The sequence below is a fragment of the Sinocyclocheilus anshuiensis genome, unplaced genomic scaffold (assembly GCF_001515605.1).
Source record: "Sinocyclocheilus anshuiensis isolate Anshui unplaced genomic scaffold, SAMN03320099.WGS_v1.1 scaffold1274, whole genome shotgun sequence".
Lineage (NCBI taxonomy): Eukaryota > Metazoa > Chordata > Actinopteri > Cypriniformes > Cyprinidae > Sinocyclocheilus > Sinocyclocheilus anshuiensis.
Window position 1 is genome coordinate 137,232 of NW_015558608.1, and position 15,542 is coordinate 152,773.

General features: G+C 37.2%; 2 protein-coding genes across 3 annotated transcripts in view; one reads left to right on the forward strand and one right to left on the reverse strand.

Moving 5' to 3' along the window:
- LOC107680279 (uncharacterized) overlaps positions 1-2,355 on the reverse strand; it is a 20,257-nt gene extending 17,902 nt beyond the window's left edge. Inside the window, exons 1-2 of the mRNA XM_016476106.1 lie at positions 2,309-2,355; positions 672-807 (exon numbers count right to left, since the gene is read on the reverse strand). Of these exons, the coding sequence (XP_016331592.1) occupies positions 672-807; positions 2,309-2,355 (183 nt within the window). The remainder of the gene's footprint in view (positions 1-671; positions 808-2,308) is intronic.
- An 8,007-nt stretch (positions 2,356-10,362) lies between these two features.
- Positions 10,363-15,501, forward strand: irf1a (interferon regulatory factor 1a). Of its 2 annotated transcripts, XM_016476113.1 has the most exons (8): positions 10,363-10,449; positions 11,565-11,664; positions 12,550-12,729; positions 12,880-12,960; positions 13,049-13,132; positions 13,207-13,259; positions 14,748-14,841; positions 14,996-15,501. In XM_016476113.1, exons 1-8 carry the CDS (start codon positions 10,363-10,365, stop codon positions 15,064-15,066), a joined length of 750 nt encoding a protein of 249 aa, XP_016331599.1. In that variant the 3' UTR covers positions 15,067-15,501. The 2 variants fall into 2 exon arrangements, with proteins under 2 accessions (XP_016331599.1, XP_016331598.1); XM_016476112.1 differs by having other exon boundaries at positions 14,748-15,501.
- The last annotated feature ends 41 nt before the right edge of the window (positions 15,502-15,542 follow it).

Here is a 15,542-nt window from a genome sequence, read left to right on the forward strand (position 1 = left end):
TGTGTGTGTGTGTGTGTGTGTGTGTGTGTGTGTGTGTGTGTGTGTGTGTAAGCATGCTTATTGAGTATTCATATACTAGTTTAATAATTTAATTTCTGTGTGTGTGTGTGTGTGTCTGTGAGCCTATTCTCCATTTTGGATGTGTTTTACTGTCAGCCATACATCCAGGTTGGCCTAGACCCTAAAAGCATACCACATTAAAGGCCTTAAAGTGCTTGAACCCTGGTAATCGCTGCTTGCAGCTATATTTATTATTATTTTTCTTCTAAAAAAAATGCTTAGAAAAATGTCTTGCTGTTTTTTTAGCAGATGTGGCTTCCTCTTCATGGCCCAGGTACACATAAGATTTCCTTTTTATTGCATTTGGAGTCCAATTTTGTTGTATTTTATGTTTTTGAAGTGAATAACGGTTTACTTGGCATTTGCCCAGCCTGTCTTCGGCAAGTCCTTCTTAGTATTTGGTCAATTAAGATTGCAATAATTAAGTGACTCAACAGCACTGTGTGTGTGCGCTCACAGAAACTGGCACGAATGCATCCGTAAGCATGAGCTGTTCGTGAATGTACACGTTGACATGGAGACACACAATCACTCTCTGAGTAAAACAGTAATGGGCGGTGGTGCAATTATCCTCTATAAATATTTATGAGCGTGTAATAGTTATGATTCACCTTGCTCATAACCCCGCTAACCAACACGAGCAGGCCCACGATAACGGCCACCAAGTTCTGCAGAATTCGAAAGAGTGTTCTCTTCTTCTCTTTTTCGGCTCCGATCGGGTTCAGCTGGAACGGGTCCCAGGTGTCCCTGTGCAGACAGTCATTGTGAAAGGTCAAAACTCAGACTGACGAAAAGACCTGTGTGTTCTCCTCATGATTAAATGTGAAATGAATGTGCATTATATCAGTTCAGCGTGTTGTGTGGAACAACAGTTTTGACATGACTGTGCAGCTCCCATATCCTATCATTATTGCTACTGCATATCACTATTCTGTCAAATCAGGACTAGATTCCAGTGGATAGACACCATTGCAAACATTTGCTCACTGAAATGACATAATTAAACAACTTATGTCCATAATAGTGTTAATATGTAGTAACAATTTTATAAGTAATGTTGTATAAGTCGTGTTGTATATTGTGAATACAGACAGTCACTCCACGGCTTTTCGTGCTTAACAACATAAATTTAGGATATGACACTTTCATGCCTTATTGCTTAATGCACTCATTTATCTTAAGTGAGAATGGCATTCACCACCTTCACCACTGACATGTGACCTTTCCTGGTTGTATACCAGTATATATCTATATATAAATATGTATAAATGTAGCTACTCAGTTTGGAGAATTAAACACATAAAGACAAGACAAAAGGAATGTTATAAATATTGCCATATAACGTCAGTATTATTTTACTTAGTAGCATATTACTATATAAACTGTCTGTACACTCATACACACACACACACATATACACAATCACACACACACACACACACACACATATACACAATCACACACACACACACACACATACACACACACATATACACAATCACACACACACACACACATATACACACACACACGCACACACACACATATATACACACTCACACACACACACACACACACATACACACACAGCACACACACACACACTCTCTCACACTCATGCAAACGCACACACACACACACACACTTACAGGCACACTCTCTCTCTCTCTCACACACACACACACACACACACACACACACACACTTATAGGCACACTCTCTCTCTCTCTCACACACACACACTCACACACATGCTGAAAAAAAACAGTAACCTAAAAATGTGCTTCATGTGGTAACATCTAAATTTCAAATAAAATAATGTTACTTAACATTAGTGAATCAACCTAAATGTATTAGGTTATACTATCAATACTATACATTTAAGGGTAAGATCAGGTAGAAATAGCTCTTTAATGTAACAATTACAGGTTACCACTTTTTACACACAAACTGAAAAAAAACTAAAACATGGTAACCTAAAAATGTGCTTCATGGTAACAACAAAATTTTGTGATTTATAATAAATGTATTAATATTTTAAATATTAATCAAAATAATCAATAAAAATATAAAATATTTTAAATCTGTTGTTTGAATGTGGTACTGTACTGAGTTTAACTTTTAAATAAAAGCACTGCTTTGTATTCATGATGAATTGAGCATATTTTACCACAACAAATCAATGAAAGCTTTTAAACTGTAACTGTAAACAGATGATTGGTTTTATTAACGATGGCGTGTCTCTCACCTGTGACGGCCTTCCCTCTTGCGTCCCCGCTGCTTCAGTTCCTCCATTTCCAAACGTGACGCTTACTCCATGAAGCGGTGCTGGGTTATGTCGTGCTTACCAGACAGAGCTGACTTAAATCTCATCTGAAGTTATGGGTGCAATATCAGTGCGCTCACGGCCATAAAAGAGTTCAAAGATCTGCGAGATTCATCCCAGCTCAACATCCTTATTACATCTCTGATCGGAAAACATATTTATGACTCTGACCAAAGTTCAGTCGTACTTATATCATGACCATAATATTCCATGTATCCCAATGTTAGAATATACAGTTTTGAACATTTTATAAATACTGAAGGGAAGGACCTTATAAATCAGCAGTTTCTCATTTCGGCTGCTTTCAGGACCACTTTAACCAAAAAACATGTTCATGTGTCACTCATTATATACAATACTGCATTAATCTTAGGAACAGGAATTACACACATGTTCTTTAAGAAATGACTTGATTAGTCTATTCCTCGTGTGCAGATGATTGGCTGCTGAATTCTCATTGAAAACGCTGTTTATTTTGCATATGCAGAACACATACTGGGTCGAGTCCAAGGGTGGAGATGAGCTGAGTGTTTTATAACTAATACATGCTTCTTAAGAGACAAAAAAATGACGCACAGCGGTTTATTACGCGGTAATCAACACTGAGAATAGATAGATGTCCTCTGATAAAACAAATACCTGTAGATTTAGATCTGTTATGTAATAATCACGAATCATGAACAGTTTGCCTCTTTTATCGAATACTCTTTCTTTTGTGTGACACTAACATACAAACCACACCACCATCATTATTAGCATCCTTTTCAAGGATCTGGGGATCATGAAAGGTGGGATTTTAATCATGAAGCATGAGTTGTCCCTGCCAGCGTATCGGGGTGTAAGTTTGCAGTTCTCCGTCCTGAAAACCTTCTTTGGTGGTTGTTTTATGGCTAAATGCTCGGGGATTGACAGGGAGAAGACTTTGGAATAACTAGCCGCTGGACGCAGATCAATCACAGATCAGCTACTGCTCCTTATTACTAAACATCTTCCTCAGCTCCAGGTATTCAGAAGGCAGTCTGGAAAAGGTCTACAGAACATACACTGTGCAAAACAAATGACAAACCTGACAGCACAATACCCAACAGGACATCTAAGAACACAATCACACGTCAGAAGACAGAGAGACAGCTGAGAGTCAGACTATAGTGGAAGCCAGCTGTGGCAGCAGAAGGTCAGGCCGCTCTGAGAAACCCTGAAAACAAGCAAGTTTTAAAGCCCAGTATGGACATATTGGACATGTTGTTCAGCTGTGCCAGCCTCTCATTCTCACTCTCCACCTCATCATACAAATGAATGATCATGTTTGTTGTCTACTGAGAAGCATCCCAAAGGATCTGGTGAAAATGCTGACTGTCCCATCCATGACACCATCAACTAATCAGCATCTTGTCATTTTCAGTGACCCACGGTTAAAGTCAATTTTCCAAAAGCAAAATATGAAATGCCATTTGAGGTAAGTTAAAGCTGGCAGGTGGATGACAAGGCCAATACGGGACCAACCTGGTCACGGTTCTTCCTCCATCTTCTTTTGTCCTCAAGTCCAGCCCTGCACATGTTCTTGCAGCAATAGAGCAAACAACTCTACTTAGATCTGGTTAACTCGAGAAAGATAACTGAGGTGACGGTGGAAATCGATACAATCTATATTAACGTGTCTGGATGAAGTTTGGTTAGCATTTTCTATCTTCGAAAGAATCCAAGACGGAGGTGATAGTTTTTGGCTTATCTGACTAATCTGAGGTCAATAACATCAAGCTGGGAAATCTGTTTTCAGTCTCCAACGAGTACAGAACCCTGGTGCTTTCTGAGATACTCGGCTGACATTAGATAAACACATTGTCTAATTTAATTCAATTCTTGAATTAACGGTTAACGGTTAATAATCGGTTAACGAGCGTCGGTTGTCGGTTAAGAAAAATAACCGAAATGAACATCCCTAGTAACAATGACTCTTAAAAGAACAAGAACAAGTTATTTGAGTGACCAAATCCCTTATTACAACAAACTTGAAACCATTTGAATGAAAGTATTGAAGTCTCCCTTCTGAAAAAATAAATCAATTTTAAAAACAATAAAAAATAAAGCTGTACACCTTATGTATATCTATATCACACTTTAACATTTTAATTAATGTTTTAAAATGTTATCAAATGAAAATTTACAACTCCTTTTATTTTTGGCAAAGTTAAAACAAGGACAAACATGATATTCCTTGAAAATGATGTTTAAATAAATGACTTAATTATAAAGAATAGTATTATTGTTGTTATTATAACTTTGAAGTACATTGTACAATGCTAATATATTTCTGTCATAATTTCAAGTTAAATCGATCTTTTATTTTGACGGGTTATAGCGGACCTTTGAGTTTCCGAGTGTATTTGACAATGGTTTTTCTCAAATAAAACTAGGAAATCTTTATTTAGGTTTTCTCTCAGAGCAGCTCAGAGACATGCAGAAACATTATTTATATAGCAGTCTCTGCGCTTTAATATTCACAGACACATATCATATCTCCACATTTTTTTGCAAATTGGATCCATCTTCAAGGACAACCCCGCGTTCGGTTTTTTTAATATCCGAAGTATTCCCATACTGCAGATTTTAACTTTTTCCGGCGGGGATGGAGATGAGATATAATCTCTGTCTCTTTCATTTCAATGACAGATTGAAGCAGCCGAGCGGAAATAAGTTGCATATGCAGATTTTTTTTTCATTAATGTTTTTTTAACCGTAGATATGCAAATGTTTACGGTATGATAACCGTGCACGCTCAATGCAGATGGAGTAAAACCATCCGTAACATCTCTGCCCATTGTCTCTGCGCGCTTCAGCTCTCACTCAGTGTTGCCAACTCATTTTCAGGGGAAGTTGCTAAAGGAAGGTCAATTTGTTGCTAAATGATGTTGTGATGTCATTACACGATGAGATCATTACGTAATTATGACGCAAAATTGTCACTACATCAAATCTCAGCAAAATATAATATTAAAATATAAATAACTATTTTTAAATACAACATTGAATTATTGAACACTTACACATTTTTGAACAATTAGGGCTTACAATTTAAGTTTTTTTTTATTAGCTAGTAAACTAGGGCAGAATCTACTATGTTAATAAGAAGGAATTTTCCTTATTGATTTTTCACAGGTTTCTTACCTGCATTTCAAATTACGCATTGTATTTTGTGTTTTCGGGTTACAATGGATAATGAATAATGGAGAATGGATAATGTCCTGGAAAATTACTAGTAGCTTTTCCATTTTTCTAGATATTTTTCTTACAGTGTAGCCTGATCAACAGTCGCTGGTACAAGCTACTAACAAGGTGTATCATAAATTAACAATTATTCAATTATTCAATTATTATTATTAAATTGAGCAATTGCTAATAGCAGCTAACGTAATTCATGTGATGTGCGTACTGCTATGCATCTTTGGTTTCCTCATTTTGTGTAATTTAGATGGAAAATGTGTGCCTTTTTATCGTTTGAGTCACTTATCAAAAGTTGCTAAAAGCAGCCAAATAAAATGTAAAAATAGCTAAATTTGTAGCTAGGTGCTTTTGGAAGAAAAAGTTGCTAGTGTAGTGTGAAAAGTTGCTAAATTTAGCAACAAAATTGCTAAGTTGGTAACACTGCTCTCAATGCACTGCACGAGTGTTTCTAATGTAAAACTCAATTAAATTATTTGGCGGTTTGACGGTCTCGTGGTGGGCTATACGCTGCGCATTTAAGTGTTACGCATGATTTGAAATTATTTTAATACATTTTGCATTGTTACTTTTCATGCAGTTAACGTCTCTGACGTTATTTGGCATTTTATTAACAACTGATTGTTGGTGAATTTCACAGCTCGTGAAAGTTGGGTGAGGAGGAGAAACTGACTTATCAAGCACCCTTCACTGAACACACTGTATTCAGGCCGATGTTAAAATCACATTTTTACAATACATACTTTTAAGGGGCGAAGGAACAAACAAATATCAATCCACAGAATGTGATAGTCTTAGGTGAGGACTCATACAGCAGCTTTAATGATCCCCACAGACACACATTAAATACTCATCAGGATCATAGGGTGAGTTGCTTCATTCATCCCTTACCGAGTTGTTGTGCTGAGTGATCACTGGGGTTATGAAGTGAGCATCCTCTTTCAAAGGTTTCATCCAGTTGGTTTATATGGGTGTGTGTGTATAGCTCATATTTATTTATTTTGTGCTCAGAGCTTTTTTTAAACATGTTGTAGATGGATTATGAACCTAGCCAGTGTACTTTCTTAAGGATGAATATATATATTTCACCCTTCCCCAAATGCATTTATAAAAAGTATGGTATTTTACAAATTTGTAGTGCACTAAGTTTGTGCTAGGTTAAAGCATTAAATAACTACATTTAGAGTGTAGTTTCAGTTAGTATAGACATGTCAATCTATTTTTAGTATACTTATCATGAAATAAATATATTTTAGATACAATTAAGTGTATTTATTTTTCACTAGGGACAGTATAGACTGGCAGGAATCAAGGTGGTAGAGAGAGGCGAATGGGATGAGGAAAGTCCTCGAGGTTAAATATTACAAAAACAAAGAGACAGCTGGTAAAACCAGCAGGGCTTACAATACAACTGACACATAGAGAACCGAAACACAGACAGCACAACTAACAGAGAGACACTCAGAAACAAAACAAAAGGTCCACTGAGGGCCTCTGGTGATCGGCGAGTGGACTACAGCAGCAGAGCACTGACAATAGTAGAATGTGAACACATCTGTTTGGAAAATAAACCATATTGCAAATAATGAAGGGCTTCAACTACAGAACATTACATTTCTGTAAAGGTTTTGTGGTTAAACCCTAGGAAACCAGGCACCTAAAACAGTGCTAGGTCTCCTGAGTCACGACCGCGGGACGGCAAGGAACAACACTGCTAAATGCAAATAAGAAAAGAAATGATATTCAAAATAAATGCATAAAGAAACAACAACTTTGACTTACAATTATGACTTACTTGAGCAACAAGCAACACTCAGTTTTCTTCTTGTTGGGTCTCTTGCAGTTCTTGATCATTTCACTCATCTTTGGTGCTGCTTTGGGTCGCCACTAAATCAATGTGTAAATCATATATGCCATGCAATAATCATCTGAATAAACAATCAATTAATTAACTGAGCAGTCGTTCATATAAATCTGGATAAATAAAAAAGAATAGATAAAAACCCTTACGAAAAAGAAGTTTATTCAAGTGTGCTATTAGTATACGTCTTTTAAACTAAAAATAGGAAAGAATACTTTCAGTCTAACTTTATGTACTTCTCAGAAATATACTTTAAATGACATTTAAGTATACTTGACTTATACTTAGAAAAAGTCTGAATATATTTGAGCTATACTTGTGCTCCTAGAATCCGTGTTTTCATTGTTATACTGTAGGGGGCGCTAGTACACATCTTCTGTACAGAATTTCCAAAACACAAGAGAAGAAGAAACCAAAACAACAGATGCTTCCACATGTATTCTAACACAATCATCAGACTTAAACAGCATCAAAACTGTGCAACATTATGGAATAAAATGTCGACCAATGAAGAAGTAATAATGATTGTCAAGCTTTGGGGTGTTGATCGACTCCATCTGTTTTGATTATCATTCTGAATCCAATTCATAGTCTTTTTCAGCTTTATGTTCAAAATCTTGTTAATTTCTTTATTTTTATAAAACTTACCCACATTCAAGTGTTTAAGAAAAGAATGCATGAAGCTAGAATAAAATGCTTTTGTTTACAAGCAGATACCCTGTTCTTTCTTTTGATGTTTTGTATGTTCAGATATTCATAACAAAATATAGACAAATGAAGACCTAAATAGGGACATAGAAGTATACTTAAAGTATGATGTAAAGTTCACTTAAAGAAAACTTACGAGTATACTTGCAGTATAAAACTACTAAACTAGTAGTTTACTGAGACTATACTTCAAAGTGTACTAAAATGCTACAAGTATTTAATTAGTAAACTATCAGTATACCTATAAGTTCACTTTTAGTATAGTTGCAGTACAAACTAAAAACATAGATGTAAACTAGTTGTGTACTCAAAGTTTACTACTGTTATACTTAAAGTATACTTAAAAGTATACTTGAACTTTACTTAAGTATACTTAATAAAATAAACTTGAAGTATACTACTTTTTGGTAAGGGAACAGATAAAAATCAATCAATTAATAATTAGAATGACTGTCACATTTAGTCTGTTGCTCTCACCTGTCTTTTAGTTTTTGTTATCTTGAGTGTATGTAATGTCTGTGATTTTTTAAGTTCCTTGTTGGTTACTGTCTCGACAAGTTCTGTTAGCTGTTTTGATCAGTGTTTATGGATCACTTCTTTCTTTCTTGCTGTCTAGGGATGATGCCTCATGTGAAAGCACATTTACATTTACTGATGACGGTCCAAATGAACAAAAGCTGTCTGTGACAGGCTAAACGATGAAATCCCAAGCAAGATGAACTGAGAACAAACATTCAGTGAAGCAATGGAGGCAAAGGTTGAAATATTCAATAACTGCTTTGAATGAAAAAAAAAAGTTCCATACATGTAAACAATTCTTTGCAATTTGTGTCTTGTGTCTGTGTGTGTGTGTGTTTGTGTAACTGGTATTAATTACATTATGAGGACCAAATGTCCCCACAAGGATAGTAATACCAGTAAATTCTGACCTTGTGGGGACATTTGTTTGGATAAACAAGCTTATAAATCAATTTTGAGAATCTAAAATTGCTTGTAGGCTTTGTTTGAGGGGATAGAAAATGCATTTTATACAGTAGAAAAACAATCACGCCTATGGAATGAACCCATAATGATAGGAATACCAGTGTGTGAGAGTGTGTGTTTAATTACTTGACTGAGATTGTTCAGTTGTTAGTCTGCAGTCAAATATAATGTAAGCAATCAGTGTCCTACTGTACTAGTTACTTCATATTGTCTTTCTTTTTTATGCAATATAATACATTCTAATTTCATATATATCACATATATTTCATGCATCTTGGCATTGCGTGCTGTAAATGTGTACATTTGCTTTGGATAAAATAATTTGATAAATAAATGAATATGTAAAATGATCAAAATCTGATGAATGTGTGCGTTATGTAAGACTCCTAAATCTGCTTACTTACACATTAGTATCTCCACGACTGACCTTAATATGCATGAGTTATTTAATTCACAGATAATAAAGGTGAACTTTCCATATGCTGATTTTATCAGCTGTAAACACGAACCTGTATTACCAAATGGGCCTGATTCACAATGTTTTTAACGTTTAATCAGCGACCAAACTATGGTCTGTACGGACCGGTTGAGAAAAGAACTGTTTTGACATTCATTCCGTGCTTGTTTGCTGGAGTTTTTAATTAGGACAAAATATCTGCATCGACTCGGCCGTGAAAAGAGCGAGACCAATAATTGTTTCATTGGAAAATAGCTGAGGTGCACAAACAGCTCAGTGAAGTTCTCAGGAAACAAGGCGAAGCACAACAGTGTTACTAAGAACACACCACTGCCTGATAAGAATCTGAAGTGTAACTCTTAAAGCCATTCTGCCACAATTACAGCAACACTGGAGAAACCCCAAAGTACCGCCGTACAAAGCTAAATACTTACTTTTTGTTTATTTCTTTGGCCCTTCAGTAAACACCTTCTCCAGCTATTCTGTCATTAATATTAGTGACTGTACGGATGTATCTGTTTCCCTTTTTCAGTGGAATAAATCAAATGAGTGTTTGATGCATGGGGGCGGGACTGTAGCGCAGAAATCGTCCCACAGTTGTAAGGAAACCCTCCAAACCTGTTGCTGCAGGTATGAGGAGCTTTGACAGACTGAGGTGTGATGCTTCCTCCTGTAATGAGTGCGTCACTGATTTAAGACTGTCAGACAAACTGCTGGAGTCTGGAGTGAGAAGCACACTGAGCAGAGATGCATCAGGGACGCCTGCGGCTGCGGCCGTGGCTGGAGGAGCAGATCGATTCCGGCAGACACCCTGGAGTCGTGTGGCAGGACCAGGTGAGATCTGTGCTTAATAGAGCTGCTTCAAGTCACCTTTATTTATATAGCGCTTTTGACAATACAGATCATGTCAGAGCAGCTTTACAGCATCAAATAGTGTGTCAATAATGCAGAAGGACAATAGTAAACACTCATCATCCAGCTCAGTTCAGTTTAAATAGCATCTGTGAAATCAAGTCGACGATATCGCTGGAAATGAAGTGACCCCAACTAAGCAAGCCAGAGGAACCAAAACTCCATCGGTGACAGAATGGAGAAAAAACCTTGGGAGAAACCAGGCTTCAGACTGCTGCTGTGTGCTTTGAACCTGCCTCATTAAGCATTTTAACTTTCCAGACTTGCCCAGTGAAGCGTTAAACAGATGTTGAATTTACTTTGAACTGCTATACATATCTAGATACATGTCAGTCTCTCTATATATGTGACCCTGGAGCACAAAACCAGCCATAAGGGTCGATTTTGTGAAATTGAGATTCATGCATAATCTGAAAGCTGAATAAATAAGCTTTCCGTTGATGTATGGTTTGTTAGGATAGGACAATGTTTGAAAATCTGGAATCTGAGGGTGCAAAAAAATCTAAATATTGAGAAAATCATCTTTAAAGTTGTCCAAATTAAGTTCTTAGCAATGCATATTACTAATCAAAAATTAAGTTTTGATATATTTACGGTAGGAAATGTACAAAATATCTTCATGGAACATGATCTTTACTTAATATCCTAATGATTTTTGGCATAAAAGAGAAATCAATCATTTTGACCCATACAATGTATTGTTGGCTATTGCTACAAATATACCCCAGTGACTCAAGACTGCTTTTGTGCTCCATGACCCTGTCTGTGAAAACCCAGCTAGTCATTTTTTGGTGATTTACAGTTTTCTATATAAAATCATCCTTCATAAGGTAAAGAACATTCTGTGAAAATGTAACACTGATATCTTTAATACTGACTGAGTAAGACCATGTCAAAGATTGAAATCGTAGTCAAATAATGGTTGAAATCAAACTTCAAATTGATGCTTATCTCATAATTAGATTTAGAGACTTTAGCCTGGATTTCACAGAGAGGGTCACATATCTGTGTTTTCTTTTCACTGCATCAAACTGTAGTCTGCCAGAGTTTTCCAGATTCCCTGGAAGCATGCAGCCCGGCACGGCTGGAATATCGAGAAGGACGCGACTCTGTTTCGAAACTGGGCGATCCACACGGGTACAGAGACTGACTTCTCTGATTACAGCACAGGAAAATAAAAGATATCATCTTGGTTAAGAAATTATCAGAATGACAAGTGAAGCAGACAGGACATGTTTCATATCGAATGTTTCAGACAGATATTTCTGATATCTCTGAAAAATTTCACCGCAAAGTTTTCCATTTTTTCACTTGTAACAACCATTTGTCAGGAAATGATCACAATGCCGTATAAACAAATATGTAAACATTGTGAAGACTTTGAATGATTACAGTTAACAAATATATGAATATGCTATATATTAACATACGTGTTGTTCAGTAGTTATTAAATGGTGCCACATGCATTGGTTACCCTAAGAAACAAGATCTATGAGTGTCCAAATCTGTATTTTCATTAAGTGAATGCACATTAGTGTCAAGTTTCGATTCACGTTTTGAGTCCGTCTCAAAAAATTGATGGACTTCTTTTAAGTCACTTAAAAATGTCTGAATGTCTTTTCATTCGATACAAAATATCAAACCACTTGGCAGTTAGATGATGCTTTTCCAAAAGATTTATTTTTGACCGAGTGATCTTGAGGTGACGAGAATCACAAAATCTTTCAACACATTCCACTGAGTTTGACAAACAGAGTTGAAGATGTTTCGTCTTATTTTGAAAAGCTGACACTTTGTCAGAAAAGTGTGCCATATTTATTTAAAATAAATGTGGCTTCTATTGATATTTTAATATATAATGCAAAGACATTTTTACAATGTCTGTGATTGCTAACACTGCGATTTTGCCCAAATCTTTTGAAGTCACCAGAACAGCTCGTTTAATACTGCAGTTATATGACTTGTGATTTTACCAAACTGAAGACTGGTACGGTAGCCCTCCTCTCCTCTCGTGGATTTCAGGCCGATACAAACCCGGCACAGACAAACCCAATCCCAAGATGTGGAAAGCAAACTTCAGATGTGCACTCAACTCCCTGACAGACGTCCAAGAGCTCCAGGACAAGAGCATCAAGAAAGGCCACAACGCTTTCAGAGTTTATACTCTCCTTCCACACAGCAAAACAGTCAAGAGACGCAAAGGTATCTGCACATATAAATCTTTTGGGATATTATCGAATACTTCTAGATTTCACACATAGTGCATCCATGTATACTGAGTTCCTAAATGTGATTTAGGTTATTCTCGTTAATGCATGAGAAGTCTGAGTTTGTGATGATGTTTCTCTTTAGCTTTGAGGTGTTTGGAGAGCGACAGTGAAGCAGCAACACCTCCGCAAACACAAAGGAACACGCCACTGGAGAGATTTACAGGTGTGAACCAATGACAGGTGACAACCTAAAACACTAACTAGCTTCCCCACTGTAATGGAGATGTCGTATCTTTCCCGTATGGATGCAGAGGCCTTCTGGAAGCTCTCCGATGACCGAGGCAGTGAAGACAAATGTGTCGAGGAGCAGAGACCAGACATCACCTTCTCACAGGGTAACTGTACTCGTCTGTGGACGATAATTAAGACTAGCAGAGGTTTAAGAGTGACTAATGAATGACCTCCGCAGGACTGCAGCTGAACAAGACAGACGAGCACGAGCAAACCGAAGCTGTGCTGAAGGTAAGATCTCTGGTGGACATGCTGTTCTCATCCAAACACAGGTTAGGAGTCGACTCGAGCGAGAGAGATCTCAGGACGCCAGCGAGTAAACACGGCTCACTTGCATGAAGCGGGAAAACCTAATAAAAGCATCTTCAGCGGCCTTGCTGTCAGCAGGAGCAGCTGTCTGTTGAACACGAACGCTGGAGCATCTGATGCACAAAGTCTCAGCAATAACACTTTGCTGTCTCAGATTATGCCATTTATCAAGATATTTTCAGGCAATCGTGAGCGGTTCCACAGGACACTAGAATGGCTCTGGAGTCATGTTCATTAAATAGTTGCAAAGGCAACTTACCCTGAAACTTAATGCTATAGTAATTTATAGTAAATGCTCGTGTTTTTTTGAACCATACCATACTATAGAGAAGTGTATTATACTGTATATATTATAGTATTTACAACACTTTGTTAATGAATGCTACAGCATACTGTAGAATTAACTATAGTGAACTGATAAAGTGTAATAAATACTGTAGTATACTTTACTCTATAGTTGTAGAAAACTTATTGGTACAGTATTGGGTAATTTGTTTATATTACTATAGTTGTTATATTACCACAGCAACTATAGAATTATCACAACAAATTAATTCAAGTACTTTACTATAGTATGGTTCAAAAACACTATAGTATTTATTATAAATTACTATAGCATTTTTTTTCTCGTTTGGGTTACCTCAGTCTGTTTACTTGGGTTTTTGAAAAAAAAGAAAAAAAAAAAATGCATTTGTATGTCAACCACTCCAAAAAACACTTTAAATGGATAGTTCACCCAAAAATGAAAATGGTAGTTTATTCACGCTATGGAAGTCAATGGGGACCAACAACTGTTACCAGCATTCTTCAAAACATCTAAATAATATTATAAACCGGTTAGTTCCGGTGCTTGATTCTGATTGGCTGAGCCGCGTTCGAAGCTGTTGTAAATTACTCTACAAACATACACCTTTGTTTACGTTTGTGTGTTGCTCGGCAACCACTTTGTTGCAACCACAACTGTTTCTGAGGAACTACATTGTTTGGTGGAAGAATACTGTTTTTATTAATACCATCACACTTTATTTGCTCTGTTTTATTTTGTGAAACCTTACTACGTATATGGAATAACCGTTTTATAAAAGCAATAAGCCCCGTGACGCTGTGGTTTACAGTGCATTTATAACAGCTAAGGGGGTTTTAGACTCCGCTTCACGTCATACCCAACAACACCCCTTAGCTGTTACAAATTCACTGTAAACCACAGCTTCACGGGGCTTATTGCTTTAGCAGAATTGTTATTTTTGGGTGAACGATCCCTTTGACAACGCCACAAGACGTGGCCTTCATGAACTCATTTCAGCTCCAGCTAATGCTTTGTCAAGCCAACACCGAGGTTTGTTTAGAACTGCTCTTTTCTAGTTAGTTCCTTGAGTGTTGGATCTAAGACGGTGTGCGTTCGTTCTGCAGATCGTGGATCACCTGAAGAACCTGGAGCACTGGAGTCCCTCGTGCGAGAGCGACAGGGGCTGGAGGCCAAACCCCGTGTGGATGGGATGCCGGTGTAAGAAAACATCTCCGCATCCTACAGCTATCCCCAGTAAACACTGGAGAACAAAACTATACTCCAACACAGTCTTCCACCTAACCATTTGATCACTTTTAAGAATTGTGTGTCCTTATTAGCTATTAAGATCGGTGAACTCCTCTGATTTCAGGCGAGACGGTGGAGTTTTCCGGTTACTCCTTCCAGACTGACTGTAACACCTCATCAGGTCAATACGACTGAACCAGCAGCTTCACACTACTGCATTTGGATTTGTGTTTTTTGCAGTGCAACTGAAGAAAAACCATAGTCATTAATGGACATGTTAATGACTGGACAGTGAAACTGTGCCTGAATGATTTTGAGTTGTAATAAATTATGATAAATTATGCAAAATGACAGTTTCTTGGTCACTAAAGAAGACATCAGCTATTTTTATTTGTATGCCAAATCTTTCAATAAATCTTGAGTTTATGCTTTGGATTAAACCGTGTGTGGCCTTCATTCCCAAACGAGCGTGCAGAACATCGATGAACGTCATTCCTGTGCGTATTGAATCAGGTGACTATTCATTATTATTCAAGCACGGCAGTGAACGTGTTGTAGAAATGTTAGGAACATTTCAGCTCGCTGTCCGATCCTGCTTCGGCAGAGTTTAACTCCAAATGCAAGACCTCGATTAGCTGGATGAGACGTGTTGGACACCCCTGACTACTAAT